Source organism: Populus alba, chromosome 6 (genome assembly GCF_005239225.2).
Source record: "Populus alba chromosome 6, ASM523922v2, whole genome shotgun sequence".
Taxonomy (NCBI): Eukaryota; Viridiplantae; Streptophyta; class Magnoliopsida; order Malpighiales; family Salicaceae; genus Populus; species Populus alba.
Window position 1 is genome coordinate 24,084,571 of NC_133289.1, and position 20,339 is coordinate 24,104,909.

General features: G+C 37.8%; 2 protein-coding genes and 1 pseudogene across 9 annotated transcripts in view; all 3 read right to left on the minus strand.

Moving 5' to 3' along the window:
- LOC118042134 (putative disease resistance protein RGA4) overlaps positions 1-20,339 on the minus strand; it is a 94,164-nt gene that overhangs the window by 14,559 nt on the left and 59,266 nt on the right. The window lies entirely within an intron of this gene.
- LOC118042133 (probable cyclic nucleotide-gated ion channel 14) overlaps positions 1-20,339 on the minus strand; it is a 93,670-nt pseudogene that overhangs the window by 8,675 nt on the left and 64,656 nt on the right.
- Positions 5,374-8,967, minus strand: LOC118042123 (putative disease resistance protein RGA4). The gene has a single exon (XM_073409762.1). It carries the CDS (start codon positions 8,926-8,928, stop codon positions 5,410-5,412), a length of 3,519 nt encoding a protein of 1,172 aa, XP_073265863.1. The 5' UTR covers positions 8,929-8,967; the 3' UTR covers positions 5,374-5,409.

Here is a 20,339-nt window from a genome sequence, read left to right on the forward strand (position 1 = left end):
TAATATTTAAGCTGTAAATATATAGCCTTTCAAATTTATTGGATATATTGTAATGACATTCAAAGCCAAGGGACTTCAGAATGATTTAGTCTTAATATTTATACTTAATAATTAACTAGTAGCCTAGGACCACACTTGTTTTAATTGTAGGTCCCAAGAACAAAGATTAAGGGGCAAGTTGAATCTGTCGAAGTCTAAGTCAAGCCAGCCAGTTATGACTTGGTTAGCACTGATTGAAAGCCATAATTTAGACAGACCTGGAATAGTTGGTTTGCGAGCAATAATTTCGCAAGCAATAATTATGTAGATGCTGCAGAGCACAAGATGCAGAAGGACCAGAAAATAGACAGAATCACTATTTTGCAAAATCCGGTGACCGGTTCAGGTGAATACTGTCCCTGTAGACTCATTAGATTCAATAGAACAATCTTTGAAAATATCATCAGGATAAATGTCATGAACCGAATTCCAAATCTATAATCGGCATCACACGATTATATATAAAGCAAGCACAATATGTCAAGAGCTAAGAGTTTACAAAAATAGTTTATTTACAAATTATTTATAAAGCAAGCACAATATGTCAAGAGCTAAAATTTTATTTTAGACAAAAGTAGTTATAGCACCGGCAACCTTTATATATTAATAAGAAAAGGTAAATATATTTCTAAAGCTAAAGTTTTATTTGAGGCAAAAGTAGTTAAAGCATTAGCAACCTTTACATATCTTAAGAAAAAATGGCAGTGGAGTGCAGGACATGTCTAAAGCTAAAGCTTTATTATTGTTATTTTTAAATAAATTACTTATTAAAATGTTTTTAATTTAAAAATATATAAAAATATATTTTTATTTTTAAAATTTTATTTTTAATATCAGCACATCAAAATATTCAAAAAAATTAAAAACAAATTGATTTCAAACCATTTTTTTAAAATAAAAAAAAACTACAAAATACAGTCCATATTGTGAAGTAAAGCAGCACACATCGATGGACATCGTCAGGCTGCATTTATATATGATACATTATTCAGTGAGCTTTTTCTATTCAAACATGGTATCAGAGCAAACATACATGACAGTCTCATCTCCTTCTGCCTAAATTTATTATTTAATGAGTAATTGAGTCGTCCGGAAAATATTATCTTACCGGCGGCTGTACACTTCTAAACTTGTCTTCAAAAAATAAATTTATTTGTGCGATCTTCAATCACCTACGCATTTGATAGCTATGAAAAAGATAAAGTAGGATTCTTTTATCGTGTCCAGCTACGACTATAATTGCATTCTATCATTTTCTCTTCTGTCCCTGCCTCTCTACTTTCTTCTATATTGTGGGTGGGTGGGACTGGAAGTGGGAAACGGCACAGGGTCTCCTGTCCTTCAAAAACAGGATCAAAATGCAATAATGGCGGATAAAAATAATGCAAATCCCGTGGGTCAGGATGTTGACATATATAGTATACTGAAAGATATTCACATGCAAAAAAAAACCAAAAGAATTGTCAGAATTATATTTGGCCAGGTATTCCTTTCCAACAGATCCAAGTTGAGAAACACCAGATCCGTCATCAGACAGGACGAGTATTGGTTTCACGGTGGAGGGCATGTGGAATCTCTAGGATCGAATAAGAGCCTGATTATCAAGGATAAAGGCTAAATGGGAACGAAACGGAGAAACATCACTAATAACACATTGATTTTCCATCATTTCCATAGACTTGCCTCCATCAAGCGAATTAGCTGCTGGCAAACATTTTTGAAGCTCTAGAAATGGGGATTCTGCAGACACAACTGTTTCACAGATGAAAGAAAACGAGTTTTGCATTTCTAGAATCTTACGCCTAATAATGAAATATCACAGGCCAGGTTTCACATTTTGTATTTCTGTTGCTTTCTCAGCAGTCAGAAGAGAGAACAAATCCTGAATTCCTAACACTATCAGGATACATTTGCTTTCTGAAGTCAGTTGCTTTCTGTACAGAGCATCTTAAATTTCGAATTATAGGACTATAAATTGTCTTTCTGCACAAAATCTTTACATTATGAAAACTAATTCATCATTAAAGAATTAATGAAAGAGTCAGGCACCAAGGAAATCTCAATTATTTAAACAATGATGGACGCACACGAAACCAGGTTAATTGGACTGCACTCAACTATGTTAGTAGTTCCTCGGTTTGCTTGTAAGAAATCAATCACACCAAATTAAATCTGAAGAATATAACCATGGAATCGCCGCCCTATAAGCCGGAGGTGGCGTCCATTTTCTTTTTTAGTCGAAGGGTAGAGGGAGACAGAAGCTTCCTTATCCCTGAAGAAACTATAAGGAAGCTCTTAAACTTTAAGAAATTCCAATTTTGAACCTTAAAATCTACGACAATATTACAAGAAGACCCTCAATTTTTATTCTTAGGGGTGCGATTGAATAAGTAGTACAGATTATAAGGATAAATTAAGGATAAAAACAGGATCAAAATCCAATAATGGCGGATAAAAATAATGCAGATCCCGTGGGTCAGGATGTTGACATATATAGCATACTGAAAGATATTCACATGCAAAAAAAACCAAAAGAATTGTCAGAATCATATTTGGCCAGGTATTCCTTTCCAAAAGATCCAAGTTGAGAAACACCAGATCCGTCATCAGACAGGACGAGTATTGGTTTCACGGTGAAGGGCATGTGGAATCTCTAGGATCGAATAAGAGCCTAGATATCATAGATATAAAAGAATCACTAATAACACATTGATTTTCCATCATTTCCATAGACTTGCCTCCATCAAGCGAAGTAGCTGCTGGCAAACATTTTTGAAGCTCTAGAAATGGGGATTCTGCAGACTCAACTATTTTAGTAGTTCCTCGGTTTGCTTGTAAGAAATCAATCACACCAAATTAAATCTGAAGAATTAGTTAAAGAAAATCAAAGAACATAAGGAGAATTAGTTAAAACTAAAATGAAAATAGCAACACAATGTTCTCATTTCCAAACATAAGGTGAAGAAACAGAAATTATTAAGCACTTGCAGAAAACACAGCCGAAAAGGTGAAAAACATAAGCACAGTTGGTGAAATCCATGAGATTGATGTTGCTTGTCTTATCGATTCACTCACAGCAAATGAGGAACAAGTTATGAATAGCAGCTTTCCATTAACATTCTCAGAGATCATATCAGAATGTATCAGTACAAAAGTACAGATCCTTGTAGGTACAAGTTTGTTAAGATTTGTATATGAAGAAAAATAGTCGAAACAAACTGCATTCGTCATTTGATGAGTGAGTCTCGGAACAAATCAGAGCCTAGGAACATTCCTGCAGATTTAAACTTCACCAGGTGGCTTTATAGTGAAAATCATCTCTTGCAATGTATATCAGACAGCCGTCATCAAGTGATCTAATTGATTCCCTGCCAGAGACAAAAGAAGAGAGGATAAATAATGGAATTACTTGATTCCTGCAGAGAGAGAGTAGTGGGGTGAGAGATTACTTGATATTGTCCATAGATCAAAATGAAACAACTTGTACTTGTTTTACTATCAATATGCAGAACTGTCTTATTCTGTAGATCGGCCTTTTCGATCATCTACAGTGAGACCAACATCAAAAACCTTTTCAGCTTTATCAAACATCAGGCCGATGACAATAACCTCTGCCAGCAACTTGTAAAAACTCCTCCTTAGAAATAAAAAAAAGGGCTAAACAGTTACTTTGTATATTTCGACAGTAAGGAAAAGGAGCGGTAAATTTGAAACCCTGAGACTACCAAGACAGAGACCTTTTCAATTGACTTTCTCAGTTGCATTTGTTAAATTTCTAACTTTCTAGGAAATCAAACAAAGGGTCTAAAATAAGTAATAACATTAAAATAAAATAATAATAAAAAAAAAAAACAGGGGAAATGGGAGCGATATGAAGCTTACTTTTGCAGGACTGTTATTCAGTGACATGCAGGGTTGACTGGGAGGCATGAATCCACTACAATAGACTGCCGAGGCAGAGCCGAACTGGATGCTGGATATTATTATGTTCGAAGACATTTTTGACAAAAAGACCATCATCATCTTACATACCACACCAGAGCATCAGATTTTCAATGTTGAAACAGTAATCAGATTTCAAGCTATGATAAAAGAAGATTCGTGAAACATTATAAGGCATCATTCATAAAGAGTCAAATAGGGACATCTATACACGCACGGTAGAAATCAGTAACAGAGCATACTAAACATTCAGTTTAAAAACTACAACAGGTACTAAGAAACGCAGAGAACATCTTTTGATATAAAACTTAGAGAGTTGATGTTTTAAAGGAGTAACAAACAAATAAGACTAAAGTACCATTTCTTCACCACCAATAAAAAAAATAAAATAACAAAAATGTCATATTTTACATTTCTCACTTGATTTGTTTGACTTTCCTAGAGATCAATCACGTAGCTAGAGGGATAAATTATCTAAGAAAAGAGAAGCCTTTGCATGTTTAGTTAGTAGAATATTAAACTATTTCACTTGATGTTATTGACTTATGATCATTTTATTTAAAGATATTATTTAAAAAAGAGAGGCCCTTATCAGTCTTGTATGATATAAAGATGTTTTAGCAGGAGCACTTACTTAGCCAGCTTTAAGAACAATATATACCTGTGCTTTGGAATTCAGAACGTGGGAATGCATCACCATCTGTAAAACGATAAGATAGTAATCTCATAGAAGCTTGCTAATGGCCTGGAAAACACCATAAATGCAAAGTATCAATCAGAATATGGTATTACATGAGAACAATGTTAGTCTCTACGTAGCTCTAACATCATTGTGCCTTCAGTTTTTTTGTTTTCGAGATCTGTTTTTTATTAAAATAAAATAAAAATTTTGAGGACAGATTAGGTGATTGGAGAAGGCCTTCCTTTTTGTAGTTACTATCATTTAATTGAGAAATTTTGGTTATTTGCCATTTTGTTGAGGGCTGAACCCCTCTCCCAATTAATTGAGAAATGAGCCAACTTTTAAGGGAAAAATAATAATTTTATCATATTAGATTTGTGGATAATAAATTAAATAAATATATATAGAGAGAGTATGGAGTAATGATGAAATAAATTAAATTAAGGAGGGGATGTTAAAAACCTTTGTATTTAATTAGAATAGTAGCCACACGGTGAAAATGCTCTAACAATCAAATATGAAAAGATAAGAAGAGAGAAAGAAGAGTATGGAGTAATAATAATATTGATAATAATAAAAGAAATTAAATGAAGGAAGAGGATAAATCCTCATATATGCATATATGTAAGTATGGATTTAAATCTTAAAGGGTATAATTTAACTAATTAAATTTTAAATTTATTTTTTAAAAATTATAAGCTAACCTGAATATCACGCAGTTATGTTCGTTCGGTGAAAATGCTCCACTACTCATTTGTATGCCACTCCTTCTCAGCCTCTTTTTCCCATCCTCTCGGTCTTCCGCTCAACTCTTCACTGCAGCCTTTTAGTATTAATTCTTGCAAAGAGGGAAGGTAGGGTATCCTCCCTTGAGATTCAGATAGAGACTTCATTTCGCTGCAAAAAACAACTTCTAATTTCTGAAGAGAATGCATCCCTTGATCAGGCAGTGGCAGAGACTTCAATCTTTCGCATCCCCAAATTGATAGCTGTTGAAGAGAAGAGAGATTTTGCAGCCCTACTTCTGGAAGAGATTCCATGTCATCAATTGCCCATATCCTTAGATTCTTCAATTTGGAGAGAGGATGGATAAATGAAGAAGAAGAAGAAGAAGAAGAAGAAGAAGAAGAAGAAGAAGAAGAGACTGGTGATGTCATCTTCATTGTCTGCTGTAATGGCTCTGAACTAATTTTGATCAGATAAAGACCTTCATCGAGAGTTGGAAACAACGGCATTGAATTCAGATTTGGACAATATTCAATTCTCAAGGAAGAAAGATGTGGAAAACATAGCATTTCTTTTGTTGACTCATCACTATCATCCTTCATCTCATCTCTACTCTTCTTCCACCATCCCTTCAGTTTAGCACAATCAAAGATATGAAGTTTCTTTAAAGATGGGAAAAACTTCGACACTCCTCTTCCTCCAACCCCCTCACTATCTATGTACTCCAAATCATCCATACTGCCAAAATATAAATCTTCAAGAGAAGGGATTCCGTGTAAGGGAGGGATTTGCTCAAGTCCTCTACAATTTTGTAGATGAATCCTTACTAGATTTGAGAGATTTGAAAGCCAACTTGGAAACCTCCCAACTCTATATTCTATCACTCTCAATTCTCCATGGCAGTAAGATATTTTAGATTGAGATGAAAACTCAATTTCTCTGCAATTGCTGATATCTAATTTCTGAAGAGAATGCATCCCCTGATCAGGCAGTGGCAGAGACTTCAATCTTGAGCATCCCCTAATTGATAGCTGTTGGAGAGACGAGAGATTTTGCAGCCCTACTTCTGGAAGAGATTCCATATCATCAATGAAATAAATATATAGTTTCTTCAATTTGGAGAGAGGACGGGAAGAAGAAGAAGAAGAAGAGATTGGTGATGTCATCTCTATTGTCTGCTGTAATGGCATTGAACTAGCTCTCAACAAAATGAGAATTGACAGAGTTGGAAACAACGGCATTGAAGTCAAGTTTGGACAATCAACAATGCTCAAGGAAGAAAGACATGGAAAACATAGCATTTCTTTTAATGACTCATCATTATCGTCACTCATCTCATCTCTACTCTTCTTCCACCATCCCTTCAGATTAGGACAATTATAGATGCTAAGTTTTTTTAAAGACGGGAAAAATCCTGAAACTCCTCTTCCTCCACCCCCCTCGCTATCCATGTACTCCAAATTATTCAAATGCATAATCAACAATTCTCTAACAGAAGGGATTTTATCTAAGGGAGGGATATGCTTAAGTCTTGGACAGAATATTAGATGAATGCTTACAAGATTTGAGAGTTCTGAAAGCCAATGTGGAAACCTGATGCCTTTATAGCCTCTCAGTTTCAACTCTTGAAGACTCAAGTTTGGCTGGAGGTTTTGCAACATTTTATCATACAAAATAATATCTGAAATAAGATCTTCCTCTAGGTCCCACCATATGGTCAACGACTGAAGATATTTTTTATCTTTCAATTTAGCTCCATCAAATTCAAATATACAAGAACTCCTCTCGTATTCCTTTACTCTTATTTCTAGCCTCCCTCTCAATTCATTTAATGCACTCAACTCATTCAATCCACCAACCTTCTTGGATGTAGGACTCCTATTTTTAGCAGCCACAAAACATGACAATGTTTGTAGACTAGTTAATTTCCCAATCCCACGAGGCATATACACTAAATTTTCACATAAATCATCATCAAGATAGCAACCAACATCAAGATGCCTCAGATTAATTAGCTTACCAATATCCCTAGGTAGTTCCTTAAGTTTCCTACAACCATTGAGCTTGAGCACTTGCAAATTTACCAGATTGGTGACAGAATTAGAAAGCGCCTCCATCTCATTATTCGAAAGATCAAGATATTTCAGATGCTTGAGCTTTTGAATGAGAGGTGACACTTTCTTCATTCCAAAATGACTCAAAACAAGCACACACAAACGCCTAAAGTCTTGACAAATAGACTCCCATGCCCCCTCATCCCATTTTCCACCTTGCAATAACGCAAGTGTTCTTAGATGTTGTGCACTAGGCAAAGACAAATCCAATTCCGTGTCAAATGACACGTGCCGAGTCAATTCACTAATCCTATTTCCTCCACGCTCCACTTTGATGCTCCGAAAACCAGCGACATGGGTTGCAAGATCATGCATAAAATCATGCATTTTGCAACTTCTTATGTTACCTAAACCATCCTTCTCCACTTCGTGGAAGAATGACCTCCGCAGTAAACTCTCAAAGCACCTAAGACCATCAATTTCTAAACACTCACCCAAATTCGAGGAGCTAACAAACCCTTGTGCAATCCAAAGTCGAATCATTGACTTCACATCAATCATATGACCTTTTGGGAGTAAGCTACAGTATGCAAAGCAATGCTTCATATATGATGGAAGAGGATCGTAGCTTAACTTAAGGGTATCTATGATATCATCTTTGACCCTATTTGGAAGTTCTTGTTGGATAAAGGGCAACCACTGGGCTCTATCTTTCAAAGACATTAACCTCGAAATTGCCTTTATGACCAAAGGAACTCCACAACACCTCTCTACAATCTCTTTTCTAATTCTCTCATCTACATGACCCGACTCCTGGCCTTGAGGAAATGCCTTGCTTGTAAACAGATCCCATGACTCATCTACTGACAGACCTTCTAAAACATGTGGTTCTATTGTGCTTGTGAATTTGGCAATTACATGAGAACGTGTAGTTACCACTATCTTACTTCCTACTACATCACGTGGTAACAACTCCTTCAACCTATACCATTTTTCACCATCATCCTCACCATCCCACACATCATCTAATACAAGAAGATACTTCTTTTTTTCTATTTTCCGTTCAAGCTTTTCTTTCAGACTCTCTAACTGATCATCAGAATCTCCAGTACCTACAGCCCCTTTGATAATCTTTCTAACATCTAAGCTGCCTGAGACACTTACCCAGAGTCTCACACCAAAATGCGCCTGAACTTGCTCATTATTGTAAACATGTTGAGCTAGTGTGGTCTTCCCCAACCCTCCCATTCCAACTACGGAGATGACAGAAACATTATGCTCATAGATGGAATTCATCAGAAAAATTTTAACTGCCTCTTTGTCACTCTCTCTCCCAACTATTTTTTCAGGTTCAGATGAGGTAGTTTGCTCCCTGGCAGTGGTCGAAGAAGCTCCCTCCTCTTGACGAGCCACAAAATTGAATTTTTTACTGTCAGTTTCAATGGCATCTAGTCTCTCTCTAAGTGCTTTAACTCTATGACCCATCCGTAAACCATACACAAATTGGTTTGATCTTGAGAGAAAAAGGCGTACCTCCCTCGATACTCTTTTCCCAGGCATCAACTGTTTCCGCACAACTTGTGTTGAGAAATCGTCCAGCAAATCCTCTGCATCATATACAGCTTCCCACAGCTTCATGAGCCAGTCTTCGATTTGATGGTTCTGTTTTTGTGCCTGCTCCTCAGCGTCTTGAATCACAGCCTTAATCCTAGTAACTGTGTCATTGAGCTTCCGCAATTGATCTTTGAGCCCCCACCATAGTGCAACCTCCTGAGCAGGTAGGGAACCCAATGTCTTTATTATTTCCTCCGCAATATTGAAGAGCACACCTTCATCCATTTTTTCTTTGCAGGTTCAAAAAGGAGTGGATGGAGGAGGGATACACAAAAAAAGAAAGGGAAAAAATTTAAAAGAAAAGGTGTGACTGGGTGGTGGTTGAGGTGTTTCTTGGTTTGAGCGGTGATGATCAGTTTGAATTCTAGAAGAATGTTTATGTTGCTGTGAAGAGCGTGCGGAAAACCACAGGCTGCCGGGCTTCATTTATAGAGATAATAAGATTCGAAAATCTCCAAAACACTCAAAGCTATTAGAGATTCTGCAAGTACTCACATGATCTCGAAATCCTTTAACCAATCTGCACTCAACAAGCAGGTATTTCTTTTCTTTGCTTTTAAAAAGCAATCTCTATTCCTTGATTCATTTTAAATATCACACCAATAGACTTGTATGACTTAGCCTTGCTGAAAAGCGAAAGACAAATCCAGGGGATGTTTCAAGTAGCAAAGCCAAATTATTTTTTGACATGAGATTTCAATATGTTTTACCTTTCAAAATGAGATTTACGCTGCGAATGTCTTTAGTAATGGGTATATATGCCTTACGTAATGAAAAAACGATTTCTTCCCAAGGAGATGCTGATGCTTTCATTTACGTAAAGATAAGACTAAAGCTATAAACTTTGTTCCTCACACTTTATTCAAAAAATTACAGTACTGATGAAGGAAAGATGAGGGCCAAATTAACTTGTTAAATGGAGATTTTCAGTTATGTATGGAAGATGCCTTCCCTTTTTCAAGGGCTTATGCGTACTTGGGATCCTACAGTATCGGTCACTGAAACCAATCATAAGAAGCAAGTGCCTTTAATGGAGGGTGCTATGCCCCTAGCTAGTAGTAGTGAATGTAAATACTTCTTGGTGCTTTATTCATAGGTAAAGGAAATTCCAAACTATCCCAAAACACTAAAAGCTATCAAAAACTCCAAATCAATCTCTTCATTTGTTCTTTTGGAGTTGAGGGCTACTCGTCAGTCATTTCATGGACTGCTCAGAAATCATAAAGCTGTAGCTAGAAACAAGTTCAATAGCAACATATTAAAGGCATATGAGCTTTAAAGGGGTGGTTAATGAAGATTAATCATTTTCTAGGTTCAAATACTGGAATCAAGATGTTTCATGTAGGGAAGCCATAATCTTTGAAAACGTACATTGCTATTATATCCAGCGATAATTAACTTTCAATTATGTTTAGGATAAAATTTAGATGTTTAGTACGCTAGTGCGTTTAGTTAAAGGTTAGGCCACCAAAGCTATAAATCATGGCTCCTCTCTTTTTCATGGGGGCTTCGGCATGCATAGGATGCTTCATTATCTGTTCACTGAAACAAATCAAAAGAAGCAAAATGCCTAGTAGTAGTGAATATGGACCCCCCCCCCTAACTATGTGATCAAAAGAGATTTCGATGCGCTTTACTCAGGTAAAATAAACTCCAAATCAATCCTTTGATTCGACTGCACTCAACTAGAACTTTCTTTGCTTTAAAAAATCAATCAGACCATAATCTTTGTTCTTTTAGAGTTCTAAGCAGCACGTCATTTAGGAATCTAAACAAAACATCAAAATGTTGTGAAATTCTATATATGATTTAGCGATAACACACATGTCCAGATCCCTGCACTTAAGATGTTAACATGGAAACAAATAAATATCTACAGGCTGTTCTGTTAATATTCAAAAGAAGGAACAAAATAACTCGCAACAGCATTGCAGACTGGGTAGCATTCAAAAAATACTGTGAACTTCATCAGGTTGCTTTGTAGTGAAACTCGTCAATTGTAGAGTATATTAAACCTTCATCCTCAAGTGATCTAATAGATTCCCTGGCCAAGACAAAAGAAAAGGTCGATAAAAGGAATTACTTGATAATGTAGGGTGAGAAGGGTAGATAGAGAGAGAGGTTACTTGATCTTCTCCATGGGAAGTTTCAGCTGTTGGCAAAGTTCATCCATGTGCATCCCTTTTTCCTGTCCACTGCAACCAAGAACCCTTCTCAACATCCGTAAAGGAAACGTAAGTTCAGTGTTAGCAGATTAAAATTTAATAGCAGTCAGAGTATTGTTTGCAAAACATGGCTAACTATTCCAAGCAACGCTGCAAAACTTAATTGTCCATAGCAGTCAGGACAAACTGCATGTGTTTGTGAAGAAAAGAAACCAAAAGAAAAAAATTATTGGACTGCTCAAAAAACTGAAAACAAGTTCAGTAGCAACAGATTAAACAGAAAAGGAACATCTTGTTGGGTCAATCCAGAACTCAATCACACACAAATTTACGTGGTTTGGCAACTTGCCTACTCCACGGAGCTACTGGTTTGTATTAATCAAGTTTAGAAACAATACAAACAAAGGAGGAGGAGATAAAACTCTCTCAAGCTCTCTCTATTCTTCTCTGCAACTCTTCTTCTCTCTGTGTTTTTACTCTCTCTGCATACCCCTCTTCACAGAGCACATGGATATATATAAATAGGAGTGGGGGCATAAATCGTGCAATGATTTATGCCCACCGATTGTGTCCTCCACCATGTGCAAAGTGGGAGATTAGGTATTCTCACTTGCACATGGTGGGACATTGTTTGTCTCCACCAACTAACAATCTCCCATTTGGAGACAAACAATGAAATTATCTTTTATCCTTGAAGGCCAACTGAAGTTTTACACAACTTCAGTTTATCAAGTGTAACTCCTTTGGTTAACATGTCAGCTGGATTCTTGCTTCCGCAGACCTTTTCTAGCATTAGTTGCTCGTCGTCTAGCAATTGTCGGATGAAGTGATATTTGATCTGAATATGCTTAGTCCTGGAGTGAAATGCTGGATTCTTGGCAAGGAAGATTGCACTCTGGCTGTCGCTATACAAAGTACCTTTTTCCATTCATCTTGCCCAATTCTTTCAGGAAACTCTGCAACCATACAATCTCTTTTGCAGATTCTGAGACTGCAACATATTCAGCTTCTGTTGTTGAAAGAGCAACGATCTTTTGCAAGGTAGAACTCCAGGAAACAGCAGTACCTCCTAGAGTATATACATATCCTGTAGTGCTCTTTCTGCTATCAACATCTCCTGCTAGATCAGCGTCTACAAAACCTTCAAGTTTTAAACCACCAGTTGTGAAACTAAGACAAGTTTCCGATGAACCTTTTAAGTACCTCATGATCCATTTTACCGCCTCCTAATGCTGCTTTCCAGGATTGCTCATATATCGGCTTACAACTCCCACTACATGGGCAATGTCTGGTCTGGTACAGACCATAGCATACATCAAAGAGCCGATAGCTGAGGCGTATGGAATCTTATCCATGTATCCACATTCTAGCTCAGTTTTTGGTGACTGATCTTTGCTGAGCTTGAAATGATTCCCAGTGGTGTACTTACTGGTTTAGCACTATCTATACTAAACCTGTTGAGAACCTTCTTGACATACTCTGTTGTGAAAGCTTTAGTATGCCTTTGTCTTTATCTCTGATGATTCTCATGCCAAGTATTTGTTTAGCAGCTCCTAGATCTTTCATTTCAAACTGTTTCGACAACTGATGTTTCAGCTTATCAATCTCCTCAATGCTGGATCTTGCAATCAACATATCATCCACATATAATAGTAGAATCATGTAGGAGTTGTCAAAATGTTTGACATAGCAACAATGATCAGCTTGGCATCTTGTGTACCCCGAACTGCACATGAAGTTGTCAAACTTCTTGTACCACTGTCTTGGAGCTTGCTTCAAACCGTATAGGCTTTTCTGTAGCTTGCAGACTTGATTCTCCTTTCCTTGCATTGCAAACCCCTCTGGTTGTTGCATGTAAATGTCTTCCTCCAAGTCACCATGAAGGAATGCTGTTTTTACATCTAATTGTTCAAGATGTAAATTTTCTGCAGCTACTATTCCCAGAACAACTCTGATTGTTGTAAGCTTCACAACTGGAGAAAATATCTCAGAATAGTCAATCCCTTTCTTTTGTTGAAACCCTTTTACAACAAGTCTTGCCTTGAACCGTTTGCTTCCATCATGCTCAGTCTTCACTCTGTAAACCCACTTATTTTGCAAGGCCTTCTTTCCTTCAGGTAATGCTATTAGCTCCCAAGTCTTGTTCTTCAACAATGAACTCATCTCATCCTTCATGGCTAACTCCCACTTGCTTGAGTTTCCATCTTGTAAGGATTCTTTATAGGTTAGCGGTTCACCACCATCTGTCAGCAAAATATAATTCAGTAAAAGTGTGAACCGTTGCGGGGGCTTTATCGTCCTCAAAGACCTGCGAACAACTGGTTCAATTGGCTTCGCATCTTCTTGTGTAGTAGTGGGCACAGATGTGCTTGAATCTTCTTGTAAAGACTCTTGATTGTTGTTCTGCTTGGTAACATCGGGAAGCCCTTCTAATCTTATGAATTCAGATCTTTGTGAACTTGTATCTGAATCAGCCATCTCTGTTTCTACACTTGATCTGTCTCTGTCTTTGTACAGAACTTTCTCATTGAAGATCACGTTCCTGCTTCTGATAATCTTTCTATTCTGATCATCCCAGAACCGAAATCCAAATTCTTCATCTCCATAACCAATGAAGAAACATTTCTTGGATTTGGCATCTAACTTGTTGCGAGCATCAGAATCTATATGAACATAGGAAACACACCCAAAGACCTTCAAATGAGACAGTTGTACCTCTTTTCCTCTCCATACTTCCTCGGGCAGTCTGAATTCCAAAGGAACTGATGGTCCACGGTTGATCAAGTAAACTGCGGTATGAACTGCGTCAGCCCAGAATGTTTGAGGTAACCCAGAATGCAACCCCATGCTTCTAGCTCGTTCATTGATGGTCTTGTTCATCCGTTCAGCAACGCCATTCTGTTGCGGTGTGCCTGGAACGGTCTTTTCCATTCTGATACCATTGACAACACAATACTCTTTGAAACCTCCATCAATGTATTCTCCTCCATTATCAGATCTCAAGTATTTCAACTTTAGACCTGATTCAGTCTCAACCATAGCCTTCCATTTCTTGAATTTTTCAAACACATCAGATTTATTTTTCAGAAAGTAAACCCATACCTTCCTGCTGAAATCATCAATAAAAGTCATATAATACCGAGAACCTCCAAGAGATGCTACTGGAGACGATCCCTATAAATCTGTGTGTACAAGTTCTAGCTTTCTTGGTCGTAAGGTCCTGCCAACCTTCAAGAAACTGACCTTCTTCTGTTTTCCAAGAACACAGCTTTCACAAATGTCTAGATCGACATTTTTTAACTCTGACAGCTTTCCCTTCAACTGAAGTATCTTCATCCCCTTTTGACTCATATGGCCAAGTCTACAATGCCATAGCTGTGCTTGATTTTCTGCTTCAATTGAGGCAATGATGTCTGCAAATCTTGTGGTCATATACAGGGTGCCAGTTTTCTTTCCACGAGCTAAAACCATTGCTCCCTTTGATACTTTCCACATTCCTCCAGTAAAAAGCATTGAATGACCACTATCGTCAAGTTGTCCGACAGAGATCAACTTCTTCTTTAATTCAGGAACATGCCTTACGTTCTGCAAGGTCCATATAGATCCATTCATTGTCTTAATTTGCACATCTCCTATACCCACAATATTCAGTGGTTTTCCATCGGCCAGATAGACTACACCGTGATCTCCTCCAACATAATTTTGCAGCATTTCATGGTGTGGCGTACAGTGGAATGAAGCACCAGAATCAAGAATCCACTCATCAATTTGACTTTGTACAGCAAGAATTAAAGCATCTTGTACCTCATATGTGGTAGCGTTTGCAGAGTCAGCTTCAGGTTTCTTCGATTTTGTGCAATTCCTCATGAAATGACCTGGTTTGCCACAATTCCAACAATCAACCTGCTTCCTGGGTCCAAACTTGCTTTTACTTCTGTACCTTGATTTTGATCTACCTATGGATAAGCCTCTATCATGTCTCCTCCCTCGAGTGTTGATGTTGAGAGCTGAACCTGAACTTGAACTTTCACCCGAGTCTTTCCTTCGCACTTCTTCAGCTAGGATCAAGTCTCGGATGTCATCATATTTCAGTTTGGATTTTTCAGCTGAGTTGCTCACGGCTGTCCTCATGCCTTCCCAACTGCTTGGAAGTGAAGCTAGCAAGATGAGTGCACGAATCTCATCATCAAACTCAATCTCAACAAATGATAATTGATTTGTGATGGTATTAAAGTTGTTGAGGTGTTGTGTAACAGAAGTGTTTTCGACCATCTTCAAGTTGAACAACTTTTTCATCAGGTGCACTTTATTATTTGTTGATGGCTTCTCATACATCCCAGACAAGGCTTCCATTAATCTTGCAGTGGATTTTCCCTTCGTAACATTGTGAGCAACTCTTCTTGATAAGGATAGCCGGATAATACCCAAAACTTGTCTATCAAGAAGTAGCCAATCTTTTTCTTGCATATTTTCTGGTTTGCTCCCCAACAAGGGAAGATAAAGTTTCTTCCCATATAAATAATCCTCGATTTGCATTTTCCAGTATCCAAAATCTGTTCCGTCAAATTTTTCAATTCCAGCAGCCTTTATTTCATCCGCCATTTTTAATATTTTTTCGATTTGAATCTGCCAAATCTAACCTTACGCATGTGTTCGGAATGGCCAAAAATGTTGGAAATGACACTGAGATCACCCAAATCGGACTTCGGATGGCTCAGATTTTAGCAATCAAAGTTTTGGATGAACAGACCGTGCAGATGCAGCCACGTGTCAGCCAGAGTACCACCTGCGTCACACCGGAACAAAACTCAGCAGCGGTGTAGATGAAGCCACGTGTCAGACGATTAGACTCTGCGTCACACCAGATCAAACCTCATTCACGGTGCAGATTAAGCCACGTGTCAGCCGATTAGATTCTGCGTTGCACCAGATCACACCTCATAAATGGTGCAGATTACACCACGTGTCAAGAAGATGTGGTCGTTGACTGTACGAACTTTGCTGACGTGTGCGCTGACGTTGATGACATGGCAGGTCAAACCCGACCCGTTTTGCAGGAAGTCGGGTGAAGAAGGAGCGTGGCGCGCGTACGGCGCGTCGTTGCGCGTGGGCAGTCTAGACGTAGGCGCGTGTCGGCGCGTGCGGGCATGCAGGACGTCGGTTCTTTGCCGGGTTTTCACCAGTGGATTCTTCCGGTCGTCCTCTACACGATGGTATGTTCAAAAACACGTTTTGAGAACTTTGATTTTTGAGTTTGGATCAAACACCCTCTTTTTCAAGAACAAGCTCTGATACCAGTTGTTGGGTCAATCCAGAACTCAATCACACATAAATTTACGTGGTTCGGCAACTTGCCTACTCCACGGAGGCACTAGTTTGTATTAATCAAGCTTAGAAACAATACAAACAAAGGAGGAGGAGATAAAACTCTCTCAACTCAACTCTACTCTCTTAAGCTCTCTCTATTCTTCTCTGCAACTCTTCTTCTCTCTGTGTTTTTACTCTCTCTGCATACCCTCTTCACAGAGCACATGGATATATATAAATAGGAGTGAGGGGGCATAAATCGTGCAATGATTTATGCCCACTGATTGTGTCCTCCATGTGCAAAGTGGGAGATTAGGTATTCCCACTTGCATATGGTGGGACATTGTTTGTCTCCACCAACTAACACATTTCTCCATGGCTTGGGGCAGAGTGATGTTTTAAACAAGTACTCCAATGAAACAAGGAACTATTCCAAATTAGCAGCCTACAGCCGGAGGAAAAAAGAGATGGAGATCCATATAGAACTTTATTTATTAAACGCAATCAAAGGTACTGCAGTGGCACTAAGAAAGGGCAAGGCAACCGCAGACACCATTAGATTTCTAGGAGAAAGAAGCTGCGTGGTGTAAAGAGTTTAAATGTTCTACTCACATACCAGGTTTGATGTGAATGTCTGACCATTGATCCGCACAGGAGTGTTCATTGATGATTCAACCATACGAAGCTGAGTTGAAGCTCCACCCTGCAACTTCAGTTGAAACAAATTCACACAACCAACTAACAGAAAACACAATATGCTCTCAAATCATTTTGGAAACTTACACCCTGATTTTTAGAGCAACATAGTAGTTGGAATCTTACGGTGAAGCACGAGTCACATAACTTATTATCATTATTTTATATATTCATCTTTATTTTTTAATCTGATATATTTATATATTTTTTGTATTTATTCATTATTATCGGATGAGAGCATTACGTTTGGTGGTGCGTCAGGAATACAATGTAGAGTATTTTTAATTAAAAATATATAAGAATAATATTTTTTTAAAGTAAATCAAATTAAAGTATTTAGACACACGGAGGATAGAACTAGGAGAACGAAGCACACTCTATAAACTAAGGATTCCAAAATCAGCTGTTGTAACAACAGGATGAGCAGTAAATAATCTCAGACTGGTCAGGAAAGCCTATGACCTCCATGAAAACAATGATGATTCTGCCTTCAGTTTTCCGAACTGACTATTGTATCTGGCGCCATATAAACCGAGCAACGCTATGGCTTAAGGTGCCATATGCATGCTAACATGAAAGCCAGGTATAGATAGACTGACACAGAAAATTTGCCAAATAAGAAATCCATGAAAAGGAACTTCATATATATATATATATATATATATATATATATATATATATATATATATATATAGGAAGCTTATGACATCCATACCTTGCAGATAAAACACATAACCATTTTCTGCAACTGATCCAGCCTGTTCCATCTTCTACAATGAGAGCAACATCAACAACCTTTTCAGCTTTACCATAACCTACATCAACAAGATGTCAAAACTTGCTAGAAAAATAAGCTAAACAATTATCGTGTTTATTTCAACTGAATCCGACAAGATCAATAAAAATCAGTTCCTAGAATATAAATATGAAAGCACAGTAATAAGAGAGAGCTTTTTCAAGAAAACTACAACAAATGGTCTAAAAGAGGCAGTAATGATTAACAGAAAAGGAGGGGATTTGAGATGGAGAGATGAGAGGCCTTACTTTTAGAGGAGTGGTCTTTTGTGGTAAGCTGACTGAGAGGTATGAATCCATCACCACAGGCAGCGGAGGAGGTTCCGAACTGGATGCCGGAGGAGTTAGAGACAGAATTGTTAGAAAAAATATATGAGAGACGTTGGGAGAGGGCAACATTTACATGGAAATAGAGTGTTCACAACTAAACAAGAGATTTTCCACTGAAATTAAATGGCCACCCTGCAAAAAAGCAGCTCCTAGAATCGAAGAGACAAGCTGTAGTTCCAAAAATCCTACTGCACTCTTCCTGCTCTCAACATATCAATAGTCCAAACAAAGATGCTCTGAAGCTATATCAAACTCCTAAGGGAACACAAACTGGATATTATCAAACTTTATAAATCACAGTAGATTAAAATTTTGAATGTGTTAAATAATATTTATGTTATCTTATTTATTAAGGATAAAATAGTACTTTCAGTTTAACCTATATATACTTTATTTGTAATTAGGTTAAGACTATGCATTCATAATATACAGTTTATTCAGAATTCTAGCCTCCTTTTTGTATTTGATCTCAATTAGTTTAACATGGTATCAGAGCTGGTTTTATGGAACGAAGCTTAATCCCAAATACAGCTTCGCGGATCCAACTATTCATAAATTTTTTTGGAGTGATATTTTGTCTTCCGCTTATGCAAAATTAGGTATTTCGATAGTCTCTGCAATTATTTTGGTATTTCGACAGTTTCTGCAATTATTTTGGTATTTCGTCTTCCCTTTAGCTTCTGCAATTTGGTATCTGCGTTCAGTTTTTGCAAATTTGTTTTGTGTTTTGGGAGTAATCGTATAATTTCGAGAAGATATTTGTTTAGTTTCTGCAATTGAGTATTTTGTCTTCCGCTGCTTTTGCATTCTGGTTATCTGTGATTGTTGATTATGGCTACTGAAAGAGATGATTCGCTTCAGTCTGTGAGTGTGAGGTTGGATGGGAAGAACTATTCATATTGGAGTTATGTAATGAGAAATTTCCTTAAGGGTAAGAAGATGTGGGGGTATGTTAGTGGAACTTATGTGATACCTAAGAATATTGAAGAGGGGGATGCTGGTTTGATAGATACATGGGAAGCACATAATGCAAAGATCATTACTTGGATCAACAATTCTGTTGAGCATTCAATAGGTACGCAGTTGGCGAAATATGAGACAGCAAAAGAGGTTTGGGATCATTTGCAAAGGTTATTCACACAATCAAATTTTGCAAAACAGTATCAATTAGAGAATGACATACGAGCTCTTCATTAGAAGAATATGAGTATTCAAGAGTTTTATTCTGCTATGACAGATCTTTGGGATCAATTGGCTCTTACAGAATCGACAGAATTAAAGGCATGTGGTGCCTATATTGAGCGTAGAGAGCAGCAAAGATTGGTACAGTTTTTAACAGCACTTCGCAGTGATTTCGAAGGACTTAGAGGTTCAATTCTGCATCGTTCTCCACTGCCTTCTGTTGACTCTATTGTCAGTGAGTTATTGGCTGAAGAAATACGTTTTCAGTCTTATTCTGAAAAAGGAATTCTTTCTGCTTCAAATCCTTCTGTACTAGCAGTACCTTCTAGGTTATTCTCTAATCATCAGAATAAGTCTCACACAAGGGTTGGCTTCGATGAGTGCAGCTTCTGTAAGCAGAAAGGTCATTGGAAGGCTCAGTGTCCTAAGTTGAGACATCAGAATCAAGCTTGGAAGCCTGGAAATCAGTCACAATCTAATGCTCATAGACCACCTCAGGGTTATAAACCACAACACCACAATACTGCAGCAGTAGCTTCCTCGAGTTCTATTACCGATCCTAATATTTTGGCTGAGCAATTTCAGAAGTTTCTCTCCTTGCAGCCACAAGCAATGTCCGCTTCTTCTTTCATAGGTCAGTTGCCTCATAGTTCCTCAGGTATGTCACATTCTGAATGGGTCTTGGATTCTGGTGCTTCTCATCATATGTCTCAAGATTCCTCATCTTTTACCTCTGTATCCCCTTTATCCTCCATTCCTGTTATGACTGTTGATGGCACTCAAATGCCCTTAGCAGGTGTTGGTTCT